The 14,296-nt window shown below is 32.7% G+C and overlaps 1 protein-coding gene across 4 annotated transcripts in view; it reads right to left on the reverse strand.

The window, feature by feature from the left end:
- KDM6A (lysine demethylase 6A) overlaps window positions 1–14,296 on the reverse strand; it is a 238,885-nt gene that overhangs the window by 123,157 nt on the left and 101,432 nt on the right. For all 4 annotated transcript variants that reach the window (XM_051984985.1, XM_051984984.1, XM_051984983.1 and 1 more), the window contains exon 5: window positions 1,147–1,205. In XM_051984985.1, coding sequence (XP_051840945.1) covers window positions 1,147–1,205 — 59 coding nt within the window. The remainder of the gene's footprint in view (window positions 1–1,146; window positions 1,206–14,296) is intronic.

The raw sequence follows: 14,296 nt of genomic DNA on the forward strand, positions 1-14,296 counted from the left end.
CCTGCAGCATACCTCATGACATTGATTATATTTGTTTCATTACTTATTTATATTATAAAGAATGTGAAATGTCATTCTGTTTATATCTTCTTTTATAGCTACAGTAACAGTTTACTAGTTGTCTTCAAGTATTGTTATCTATAGAAAAAGGATTTCTTCAAAAGGGGGCACAAATAGACAGACACTTTCATTTATGTCTTGAAATAATTAAAGATAGCAAAGCAATGCTGGTAAGGCTACATTAAATGTCTCTAAAAAGAACTGTTAAATTGTTAAAATTTTTAGCAGAGCAATTTAGTTTTTTACTACAGCTTACGGAGGGGGAAAAAAATAATTATCCTCATAAAAATTGAGGAAAAGTCACAGTTCCTTTCCCATGGGACAGCATATTACTAAAATTAAGTGTAAAGTATTATGAAGATGAAAAGCTATATGCAAAGTAAATAGTTCCTAGAATAGTGCCTAGCATAAAATAAGATGGCTCTCTAAATAAATTCTTACCTATTGATTTATCTTCTATCGTTATTCTGGTGTAAGCATTTACTACCTAAATTCTTCTATTGAGTCTATTAAAATTCCTAGATGTACTTCCATGACCAATCTTAAAATGCTTTTTCCTGATTATTTAACTGATATTTTTCCCAATACCATAAGAAGTGTCAAAAGTGAAACTTTGCTTTTAGTTTTTTGGTGGGATTCTCCTTATATCTCAATAACAGGATTGACTCATGACTAATTCACATGAGCTTTTTTATCAATTTAAACTGATTATAAGGAAATTGATAAATCATCTAATCTAGAAATTAATGGAAACCTACCCAACACAGCATAATGGTATAGGAGACAAAGCCAGAATTTAACCCCAGGTTAATTCTAACTACAAATTCATCACACTTCCTACTACACAAATAATACTCTCTTTCTTTAGCTGACTATGGCATTAGGCTTCAGGTGAGAATAAATAAAAAATAAATATGACAACAGAAAGTGGATCTTTACAATCCTAAAATTCTGGTATCTTTAAACCAACATTCTATTACTGCCACCACACTCTCACAAATGTAAAGAGGCATTAAAATTTTATATTACAATCCAAATGAACACATATTTTAGTAAAGAATTATCATTCATTTTAAATGGACTTACCATTGAAATGCATTGTAATGGAAGTAGACCAAACCAAGGCCATATAAAAAGGCAGCATTCTGTAAAGAAAAGAATTTTTTTTTTATTTTTTTAGAAAAGCATTTAGAACTCACTTTAGAATTCCCTTTTCTGTGAGCAACTGAAGTTAGTGAAATTTTCTTGCACAGTATATTATTCTTAATGATTTATCAATGAAATATGGATGAGAAAAAAGAAGAAAATAAGAGTCCAAAAATCACTATAGTAAAAACAGTCCAGTAAAATTTCATCTTATCAAACTTTTTAGTTTGATTTTCTAAAAAATCCAATAGCAGCATGCAGACTTGGAGTAAAATTCTGAATTCTTCATGAATTAAATCTTCATTGCATTTTCAGACTGAATTTACGTTATATGCTTCTTGAACTTTTTTCTGCCATTTCTCAAAAACCCGATTATATTTTTTGCACTCTGCAAGTTTCAATTTCAATTTCATGTCCCTAATAACAAGATGATTTTATCTTGTTATCTTTATCTTTATATTGGAAAGAATAAATGTATTAAAATCTACACTACACCCCAAAATATTTTCAGAAAAGCTAGGGATTTATTGGAATTTTTCACTGTTGCAGAAAAACCTAAAAAAGGAGCAAGGCTTCATTTACAACTTTTCAAAGCACCTTATTTCAGTACGTGGTATGATGTTTTGGAATAAACCATATTTCTGTCAGACTGCTTTCCATTATCAACAAACAATAACTCTATATACTAGCAATTAGGATTTTTTAACTTTTAACAAACACTATACATGTATTTTTTGATATGGGGATATGAAGAGGGAGTGGTACAAAGAGGTAGAGTAAGGAAGGACACAAAACCCTTGGAATAATATGCATTGTCAAGCTAAACAAATTCTCATGCACAAAAATCTCTCTCTCCTCTCTCTTTCTCTCTCTCTCTACACACACACACACACACACACACACACACACACACACACATATTCATTCACTTCCCTGTTCAAAAGTAGATAGCATTCTTCCTCACTAGTTCCCTGGGATGATGAATGAACATGACACATTGAAAACAATTTTATAGTATCGGTTATTTTCTGGGTTCTCCTCATTTCATTCTGTATCAGTTATACACATCTTCCTAGGTTTCTTTTTTTTTCCCTTTTTTTTTAAACACAATGGCATTCTATTACACCCACAATATGCAGTCAGTCAAAGGTCAAATCAACAAGCATTTATTAAAGTTTCTGCTAGTGACTTTACTAAGTGCCAAAAGGACACCAATTTTATCAGTACTTAAAAAAAAAAAAAAAAAAAAGCTGTTCTAAGTTGTCTACTTTTAGGAACTTCTTTCTTTGATTTCTCTGAAGAATGAGCCTAGTTGTGATATTAATAAGTCAATAAATATTAAGAGTTTTATTTTTTGACATACTTCCAAATTTCTTTCCAAAATATCAATTCACAGTTCCACAGTACTGCAATACCTGTTTTCTCTAAAACCTGCTCAAATGTGTAATATTCCATTTTTGTTAACTTTATCTATATGAAGGGTCTGTAGATGAACCTCAAGAGTTGCTAATTGACATCTCGCCAATTATAGGTAATTTGGAGCATTTTCTCTTATAGTTCTAAGAATTCTATAAAGATATTCCTTTGTCTATTCACATTTTGATCATTTATTAATTGGACAATGGCTCTTATTCTTATAAATCTCAATCAGGTCTCATTTACCTTGGAAATGAGACCTGCAAAGAAACTTGCTACAAGAATTTGGGGAGGTGGCCCAGTGGATAGAGCAACAATTCTGATGTCAGGAGAACCACAGTTCAAAAATCCAGCCTCAGACATTCACTAGTTGTGATATTAAACATGCACTTAACCTTGAGAAAGAAAGAAAGGGAGGGAGGGAAGGAAGGAAGGAGAGAAAGGAAGGAAGGAAGGAAGGAAGGAAGGAAGGAAGGAAGGAAGGAAGGAAGAAGGAAGGAAGGAAGGAAGGAAAAGAAAGAAAGGAAAGAAAGAAAGGAAGAATTTGCAGGGTAGATGGAATAGGAAGGAACATTTTAGTTAAAAGACATGTTACTGAATAGGAAATGAAATTGGATAACAATTAACTATGATCAAGGCAAAAGGAGATGGTAGTTATGACTATATAAGTATATAAGTAAAAATCACATCCAAAGTCCTCTATATGTTGATTTATGTTGCCATAAATTAGAGCCTAATATCTTCTTATCTAAAGGAACCTAAGAGCTCCCCCCCGCCCCCCAGGTACTGATGATAAAGCTATTATTCACAAATCTCAAATTCCTACAAGTACAAATTCCTGTGCACTACAAGCAATGTTTTGTAAAAATATACAAAAATATAACATTTATAAAAATGAAGAGAAATGGCATTCCCCCCAGTTTCACAAGTAAAATTACAAAATAGTAAATACTTTACATTTTAAAATGTGACAAATAAAAATAAAAATATTAAGAACTGAAAGACACCTCATGGGCTTTCTAGTACAACTTCATTTTAAATGAGTAAATTGAGGCCCAGACACGTTAAATCATGTGTCCAAGTTTCTAAAGTCATCAGGAATTATAAAAACCTATAATTAATAAAATCATTCCAGATCCTTTGTTCTTTCTACTCAAACACATTGTTTTCATCCTAAATTAATGCATGACCTGAGCAACGTTTACATACTACAAAGCACTAATATATTAACAAAACTCACATAGGTAATTCTCTTCATTACTCTGGATTTTAAGTTTTTTCATCTGTGAAATGGAAAGATTGGAGCAGATCTCATCTAAGGTATCTAATAAGCAATTTCTTTATAGCCATGCTGCAGGTGTTAATTCCTTTTTACTTACATACACTGTACATATTATAAAAAGGAATTAATGTCTACAACTCTAAGTTTCTTAGGTTCACAAATCACTTTTGTTTTTAAAGTATGTGAACACAAAATCCCTATGGTTTTAATAACTGAGAGCATTTCTTTATAGTTTGAATGAATGGCACTTATGATTTGTACCATTATATTCTCTGGTACACATGGATAATGCTGGATCATTAGAAGCATACTGATAGTTCAAAGATAACTGATGAGGCCAATTTAAAGGTCAATTTTTTTTAAAACTGTGATTTTTTTTGAGGTAATCAGGATTAAGTGACTTGCCCAGGGTCACATAGCTAAGAAGTGTTAAGTGTGTGAGGCCAGATTTGAACGCGGGTGCTCCTGACTTCAGGGTAGGTCCTCTATTTACTAGCACCACTGAGCTACCCCCCAAAAACTAATATTTATAACAAAGTAAAAGCAATGAATAACACAAAATAGAGGCCTATATTTAAGTTATTTTAATGTAGAATATTAATATTGTTATGCACCATATATTATAATAATATTAATATAATTATATTTAATTGTATTAAATTACATTAATTATATTTTCTTAATTCATGGGATCAAAAATTAAAAGACAGAAGATAACGTTGGCCATTTAGTCCAATTTCAATGTAATCCGGTCCAATTCTCACATTTTACAGTTGAAGAAATTTTCCCCACTCCCTATCTTTGAACTACAGGAGTTCTGCCCTCCTTTTAAAAAATTCAGACCCCTCCTCTGAGGTCATCAGTTTTCACTAGGGCAACAAAATCCTAGAGCCTCAGGTGAGACAATATGAGCAAAAAGGAATCTGAAACTGTAACAGCCACAAAAGGCAAAACATTAAATTCTTCAGGAAAAGATAGGGGAGGGAAGGAATGATATGGGAAGTGAACAACTGGGTTTTGAATCCTCAACTGATAAAACAATAATCTTTTACACAGGAAATGAGTACACACATCTAACAAGGCTTGATAAAAGTGCATAAACTTTAGAAGCTTTCAAATTTAAATCAAAAGGATTTAAATTGAAAAAATAAACTGTCTACCTATAACTAACATACATACTATACACAAAATAGATTTATCTATTAGAACCACTAAAAAAGGAATAATATTGGTTACAAAAGAAAAAAGCCCAACAGCATTCATGCTTCAGGAATATACACAAATTTGCAACACTAAAAATAAGCAAAATGAGTCAAAAGATTCTAATGGTAGGAAACAAATTTGAGCTCATAAATATCACTAGAAGTGATGTTTCTAGAGGACATATTCTAACTACTAAAGCTGACGAGGAGACAATAGTACTGCCTATCTAAAAGATAAATGGTAATGCCTATATGTGTGTGTGTGTGTGTGTGTGTGTGTGTGTGTATCTATATGTATATAAAGCCTATAGAATGATTCACATGAAATCATACTATAATCAGTAATGATAAATAAGATAATTGAGAATTAAAATAACTCTGAAGTTCCTCCCCATTTCTCATTTGAAATTTTCCTCTGCCACCATCACTTAGCAACATCTCCTTCCTTTACTCACTATCCATTAAAGAAGCAATGGGGTAAAGCAGTGGTTAGTTATGGAGATCTGAAGAAATGAGATCTGAGTTTAAATGTGACCTCTTATTATCTTTGCAACCCTGACCAAGTCACTAAAACTCTGTTTCTCAGGTTCTCAAGTTTCCTCAATTGTAAAGTAATAAAACCTGTCTTTCAAAAGTTGTTGTAAAGATCAAATGAGATATTTATAAAGTACATAGACAGTGCCTCGCACATAGTAGACACTTATATTAGAAGAACAGGATTATCAATATCAAAAAAAAATGCTAGGATGTCAAAGGATACAAAAAAAAAGTTTTCCACAAAATATAACAACCAACCATTCCTATTAAAAAAACAACCCCCCCCCAAAATCTAAAATCTAGAGTAAATATATTATCTAATGGGAATAAACTAAAATTCCCAATAAAATCAAGAGTGAAAAAAAGGAATCCATTATCAATATTATTACTTGATACTATATTACAAACATTAGTTACACAAGTACAACAAGTAAAAGAACTGAAAAAAATAAGTAAAAAGGAAACAAAATTATCATTCTTTGCAGATAAGTTTACTTAGAGAGAACATGGGAAAATCAATTAAAATAGTTGAAACAATTAACTTGTGCTTCAAGGCAAAGCTCAGCTGCACAGAAAAGTTTGGGATACAGCCCCTATATAGTGAGGAAGAGAAAGAATGACCCCCCCCCAAAAAAAAAGAAGATAACTTTAACCATAGCAAAGTTGCAGGATATAAAATATAAATATAAAATAAACCCACATAAATCTATATATCCACCAAAAAGAAATAAACAAACAGAATGAAACACATGGGAGCCTATCTGCCAAGACAAATCCAGGAACTATAAGAACATACAATTACATAATACCTTATTTTACACAAATAAAAGATATATCTAAACAATTGGAGAAATATTAAATGCTCATGGGTAGGAGAGGTTCAGCCAATATAATGAAAGTTAAACATTTACCCAAACTAATTAACTATTCAGTGCCAAGCCACATTAGCAAAGAATGATTGTACAGAGGTAGGGGGAAAAAATTCATCTGGAAGAACAAAAAAGGAATGAAGAGTATAAAGGGAGTAACACCTTCTCTTCCCTGCATCCCTCCCAAAAAAAAGTGAAGTCAAAACTGTCAGATATGGTTCAAAGCAGAGTTTTTAACTGGAGAAGATACAGAAAGGATCACAGGACATAGAATGGATAATCTTGGTTACATAAAATTTTTTTAAAAATTTTTGCACAAAGCCAACCAATGCAACCACAATTAGAATATAAGTAGAGGAAATGGGAAATTTTCTTATAGCAAATTTCTCTGATGAAGAGAACACATAGGAAACCAAACCAAATTTATTAAAACTAAGAGCCATTATGCAAAGGTTTTTAAAAGATATTTCAGAAAAAGAAATCAACTAATTGACAGTGATATGAAAATGTATTCTAAATCACTGTTGGTTAGAGAAATTCAGAATAAAACAACGTATACCTTACACCCAATACATGGGCTAACACAATAGAAAGAATAAATGACAAATGGTGAAGTGGCCATGAAAAAGTAGGAACACTAAAGCAGAGTTTGTGAAGTTGTGCTCTAGGATGTCAACCACCCTAGAAAACAATTTAGAGCTATAATCCAAAAGGCTATATAAAACTGCCTATATCCTTTGAATAAGGGGAAGTGAGATAGTACAATGGATAGAATGTATAGCTCATGACAGATTGGAAGGACTCCAAAATCATTCTCACTGGGCTGAAAGGGGTATTTAGCTCAGCTCAGATGGTGTCCAAGAAAGCCATTGAGTGGTTTCAATCACAGCAGAACTGATACCCAGTGTCCTGGCTCAGTAGCAGAAGAGACCACTGGGGGAAAGTTCCAGTTCCAGAGTAACAGCATTAACAGCCCAGGCTAATATTCCCTGGAGAGAGCAGGTAGGTCTAGGGCTATCTCCTGCTGTGAGCTAGATACCAAAAAAGGGTCTCCTGTGCCTTTCAAGGCAAGGCTCAGAGCTGCATAAAGGAAGAAAAGGAATGGGGGGAAGGGAGGGGAAGAAAGAAGGAAAATAACCTTAACCATAAAAAGCTACTATAGTAACAGGGAAGATCAAAATATCAACTCAAAAGAGGACAAAATGCCTAAAGAGGAAATCTCAAAGAGTGATATTAATTGGTCTCAAGCCCCAAGGCTCATGAAGGATTTTAAAAAGCAAATAAAAAAGATAGAAGAAAAACTGGGAATAGAAATGAGGTATGCCAGAGAGTCAACAGCTTGACTCTCTGGCATACCTCATTTCTATTCCCAGTTTTTGGAATAGAAACAGCTTGGAAAAGAAAGGATAAAAATTGAACTGGAAACTGAGTGGATGCCCATCAGTTGGAGAATGTCTGAATAAACTATGGTATATGTTGCAGAATATTATTGTTCTTTAAGAAACTATCAGGGGAATGATTTTAGAGAGGCTTGGAGAGACTTACATGAACTGATGCTGAGTGAAATGAGCAGAACTAGGAGATCATTGTACATGCCAACAAGATTATATGCCAATCAATTCTGATGGACATGGCTCTTTTCAGCAATGAGATGATTGTGGCCAGTTACAATGACCTTGTGATAAAACAGAGCCAACTACACCCAGAGAGGACTGTGGAAACTGAGTGTGGATCACAACACAGCATTTTCACTTTTTGTTATTTTTTTTGCTTGCATCTTATTTTCTTTCTCAATTTTTTCCAGTTCGATTTGATTTTTCTTGTGCAACAAGATAATTGTATAAATTTTGTATGTGGATATTGGATTTAACATATACTTCTACCATGTTTAACAAATATTGGACTGCTTGCAATGGGGGGTGGGGGTGGGGGGAGATTGGGAAAGAAGGAGAAGAAAAATTGGAAGACAAGATTTTGCAAGAAATTATCCATGCATATGTTTTGAAAAATAAAAGGCTTTAATTTTTTAAAAATTGGCCAAATGCAAAAATAAATAAAATTAAACAAATAACTCACCCCACTGAAAAAACAATACCTAGAAAAGTGGAATTAACCAAATTGAAAAAGAAAGAAAAGCTAACTGAAAAAAATCATACATTAAGGCTAAAATCGGGGACATGGACACTAACAACTTTATGACACATCAAGTTTGTTGGCTTTTTTCATAAAATCAACTTTTCAATTTATTAATTCATTCAAAAGTTTTCTTAGTTTTCATTTAGTATATCTCATTTGATTTTCAGAATTTCTAATTTGGTATTTAAGTGCAGATTTTATTCATCCTTTTTCTAGCTTTTTTAGTTGTTACACATCCAATTCATGGATTTCCTCTTTAGGCATGTACCTATTTGGATTTAACATTTCCCCCAAGAACTTCTTTGGCTGCATCCCGAAGGTTTTGGTTTGTTGTCTCATTATTGTTATTCTCCTGGATGAAGTTATTTTTATAATTTGTTGTCTGACCCACTCATTATTTAGAATCAAATTAATTTCCAATTGGTTTTTAGTTTTCTAGGCCCTCTATTGAATGTAGTTTTTATTGCATCATAATCTGAAAAGGAAGTTATTTACTATTTCTATCTTTCTGCATTCGATTGTGAACTTTTTATGCCCTAATACATGGTCAATTATCATATATGTGCCAAGTAATGCTGAGAAATTGTATATTCCATTCTATCCCTGTTGAAATTTCTTCAAAGGTCTAAGTTTTCTAAGATTCCCAATTTGTTTCTTGTTTATTTTTTTTAGTTTAAATTTATCTAATTCTAAAATGAGAAGATTGAGGTCCCCCCTATTTGTATAGTTTTCCCATTTATCCCTGTAATTGCCTTAATATCTCAAAAATTTGGACGCCATACCACTTGGTACATACACAGTATTGAGATGACTTCATTCTCACTGTCATGGTACCCTTTAAAGGGTAGTTAGATGTAGTTCCTTTCCCTATTTCTATTAATTGGGTCTATTTTTGCTTTTGCTTTATCTGATATCAGAATTGCTACCTTTGCTTTTTTTGTTTCAGCTGAAGAATAAATAAATTTTACTCCAGCCTCTTACCTTTCATCTGTATGTGAATCTCTGCTTCAAATGTGCTTCCTGTAAACACGTATAATATAGATTTTGGTTTTTAATTCACAATCTCATTCATATTCTCAGTTATGATTACCACCTGGCTATTTCCCTCCATCCTATTTTCTCCTTTCTATAAACTTTTATTTTCTCTTTTTTACCCAATCCCTACTTAGTAATGTTTTGTTTCTGATCTACTCCTTCATTAACTTGCTCTGTCTTCTAACATCCCTCCTTTCTTCTCTTATCATCCTTTTTTTCATAAATTTTGCTCTTCATTCTATCCAGCCATTCCCCCTCCCCCCTTTTAATCTCCTTTCTTGTTTTCCTTCCTTGTAAAGCAAGACAATTAAATGAACCTGTTATTCCCTCTTTGGGTCAAAACTGATGAGATTTAAGTTTCAAACAATGTTCATCCCCTTCCCTTCTTTTCTTTTATTGTAATAGGTCTTTTCTGCCTCTTCATGTGATCAAATTTGTATCATTATACCTCCCCTTTCCTCTTCTCCCGGTACAAACTCTTTTCTACCCCTTAATTTTCTTTGATTTCATCACATCAGAGTGAATTTATTATACCCATACTCTCTCTAACCATGTATACCCCGCTCCAACTACACCAATAAAAGATTTACATGCATCATTTTCCCATCTAGGAATGTAAATAGTTTAACCTTGAAATACTATAGTTTTATTTTTTTCTCTCCTGTTGATCTTTATGTGCTTCTACTGAGTCCTATGGTTAAAGATTAAGATTTCTATTTAGGTCTGGTCTGCTCTTTATAAAAGAAATGATTGAAAGTCCCTTACTTGATTGAATATGGTGCTGATACTTAAATCAGGAAGAGCCAAAACAAAGAAAGAAAGAATATTGACAGAAAAATTTTAAATAAAATTTTAGCAAAGAGATTACAGCAATTTATTAGCAAGATAATACACTATGAAGAAGTGGAATTTATACCAAGAATGCAGGGGTGGTTCACTATCAGCAAAACTATCCCCATAATTGGCCAAATCAATAACAAAACTAACAGAAATCATTATGACAATCTCAACAGATACTGAAAAAGCTTTTGATAAAATGTAGCATCCATTCCTATTAAAACAATAGAAAAAAAAAGGAATAAAGGGAATTTTCCTTAAAATAAAAAATAGCATTTATCTAAAGCTATCAAGGAAGCATGACTTTATCTGAGCTCTCCCAGTTGTCCTTCAAATTCACAGTAAATGAAGCCTCTGAACTAATTTTGGAGTGACAGAACCCACAAATATTTGGAGTGTGACAAATTTCAAGCAGAAAATTATTTGAAAGTACTTACATAAAAAGTCTTTCAATCAAACATGGAGGGAGGGGCTGAGCTCAAGCAGTACAGAGACCCAGGGTAGTGTGAGCTCCATGTACTGAAAATCTATGGGGAAAAAACTGAAGCAGTATTGGCTACTCTGTCCTGGTTTCAAGACAATAGATCAGCAGGTTAATAACAGTTAACACTTCCAACGGAAATACAAAACGCAAATGGTGAGCCTCTAAACCCCACAATATCATGGGACTTGGCCACATCCTCCTGTAGCAGAAGCTTGGACAACCTCCCCTTTGCCCTAAAAGCAAATCTCAACTTAAAAAAAAAAAGAAGCAGCAGCAAAAAAGCAAAAAGAACTCTGACCAATGATACATTTTATGGAGAAAGAGAAGATTTCAAACTCTGAGGACACAAAAAGCAGATCACCTCCAAATGAAGCTCCGTTCCCCCCACTCCCCACCACACAAGACTCTCTTGGAAGTATACAAGAAGAATCTTTTTAAAATAAACAAATAAAAATAAGGAACAGAAATGAAAACTTTGCAAGATGGTTTGGAAATAAAAGAAACACAGAAATTATCTAAAGAAAACTCCTTACAAAATAGATTTAGTGAAATGGAAAAAGCATAAATCCTTACAATATAGATTTGACAAAAGGAAAAAAGGAAAACAGAATTTGTGAAATGGAAAAAAAAATTAACTGAACAAAACAACTTGTTTAAGAATTCAACTGGCCAAATACAAAAAGGAGCTTAAAAAACTGAGAAAATAATTCACTAAAAACCCAACTTGAACAAATGAAAATGAATAACTCAATGAGACACCAAGAATTAGTCAAACAAAAAACCAAAAATGAAAAAACTGAAGAAAATGTAAATTACTTCATTGAAAAACAAGTGACCTAGAAGTTCACTTCCTGAAAAAGACTGCAAAATTAAAACTCCAATGAACATCACAGCTAAATTTGAGAATTGTCGGATCAAGGAAAAAATACTGCAAGCAGAAAGAAACAATTCAAATAACAACGAACCACAAAATCAAGATTATCCAGCACCTTGTAAGCTTCCACTTTAAAGGACTGAAAGGCCTGGAATCTGATATTCCAAAAGGCAAAGGAATTTGGATTGTAGCCAAGAATCCAGGATCCAGCTAAATTGAGCATTATCTTTCAGGGAAGAAGATGGACATTCAAAGATATAGGTGAATTTTGTTTATTTCTGAAGAGAGCTGAATAGAAAATTTGGTCTCCATATACACACAATTCAAGAGAAGCATAAAAAAAGTGAAAAGGAAAGAACTCTTCCGTACTATATTGCTGTTACAAAGAGTGCAGATATAATTTTACTTTATTGTGATAACATGAAAAAAGAAAGAGACCTGACTGAGGGAAGTGGTGGTCAGAAGAAAAATCCTGGGGAGGAGGGAAAGATGGAAAGAAAAAAGAAAAAGCATAAGTTGGGGTAAATAAGATGGTGGAAATGCCAAATAAGTCATTTTAAACATTGAATGTCAATGGGATGAACTCTCCCACATAAAACAGAAGCAGGTAAAAAGAGTGGATTAAAAGTCAGAATCTACAATGTGTTGTTTACAATAAATACATTTGAAGCAGAGTGATACATACAGAGTAAAGATAAAAGGCTAGAACAGAATCTGTTATTGCTTCAGGTGAAGTTAAAAAAAAAAAAGAGCAGGGATAGTGATCCTGATTCTCAGATCAAGCAAAAGCAAAAATATATCTTAAAAAAGAGATAAGGAAAGAAACTACACCTGAATGGTACTATAGATAAAGTAGCAATATCAATACTCAAGTGGTATTGCATGGGAATTCTTAGCGGAGAAGAGAAATACAAGAAGAAATAAACAGCAAAACTATAATAATGGAAGATTCTCAACCTTGCTCTCTCAGAACTAAATAAATTGAACCATGAAATAATAAGTAATTGTATATATTATATATAAGTTCCTATTACATATATGTGTGTGTGTGTGTGTGTGTGTGTGTGTGTGTGTATATATATATATATAAAACAATCTTACAGGCAGCTAGGTGGGGCAGTAGATGGGGTACCCACCAGCTCTCAGGTCAGGAGGACCTGAGTTCAAATCTGGTCTCAGACACACTCCCTAGCTATGTGATGCTTGACAATTTTTATTTAACCCCAGTTGCCTCAGCCAAAAAAAAAAAAAAAAAAAAAAAAAAACCCTAGTAGTAGTAAGTAGTAGTTAAAGAGATAAATAGAATTTTAGAAAAGTCAGATTATGACAAATCTTTGGATTAAACTGGAGACAGAAAAGAGCATACTTTTTTCTCAGCAGTTCATGGAATCTATAAAAAAACTGACTATGTACTAGGACATAATCAAATATGGAAAGGCAGAAATAATAAATGCATTTTTTTTCAGATAATGATTCAACAAAAATTACATGCAATAAAAGGCCAGGGGAAAATAGACCAAAAATTAATTGGGAACTAAATAATCTAATCCTAAAGAATGAAACAACAAATCATAGACACAACCAATAATTTCATCCAAGAGAATGACAATAATGAGACAACATGCCAAAATTTGTGGAATAAAGCCAATGCAGTTATTAGGGGAAATTTTCTCTCTCTAGATGCTTATCTGGCTAAAAATAAAGTGATCACAACTAAAAAAGCTAAAAAAGAAAAATATTAAAACCCCCCAATAAAAGAGATTAATAAAATAAAAATAAGCGATTAATAAAATTGAATGTAAGAAAACTATTGAATAAGCAAAACTATAAGTTGGTTCTATGAAAATACAAAACAGATAAATTGATTAGAAAAAATTAAGAAGAAAATCAAATTGTTAGTCTCAAAAATGAAAAGTGACAAATCTAAAAGGACAATCTTGTCCATCATTTTCAGTATCTTGTCCCGCTAAAAGAGGATAAGACACTGAGGCCCACGTGTTTTTTAATTGTAGGCAGTCTTCAATGTACGGGGTCAAAAGTTTGTTGATGGTCACGTAAGTGTAACCAAGAACATTTACCAATTTAATAAAATGCCACTAGTAATGTCTGTTTTCAAAGCTAACCAACAAAATGCATAATATATCTAAAATACTATAAATTCTATCTTTTTTTTTAATTACTGTCATGCTACCATAAAACTATCTTACTGTTCTAAAATAACACTATCAAATATATTACAATGAAACTCATCTTAAAGGTCACCCAAATCTCACTTGTTATTCACTTAAGAGAATAGTAAACCTCCTAAACCTCCTAGATATTAGGAACTTAAATTCCCCTGAAATCAAAATTTAAAGTGAAGAAATAGGGCTGGGGCAGTTAGGTGGCACAGTGGTTAGGGCAGCAGCCCTGAAGACA

The sequence above is a fragment of the Antechinus flavipes genome, chromosome 3 (genome assembly GCF_016432865.1).
Source record: "Antechinus flavipes isolate AdamAnt ecotype Samford, QLD, Australia chromosome 3, AdamAnt_v2, whole genome shotgun sequence".
NCBI classification, from domain to species: domain Eukaryota; kingdom Metazoa; phylum Chordata; class Mammalia; order Dasyuromorphia; family Dasyuridae; genus Antechinus; species Antechinus flavipes.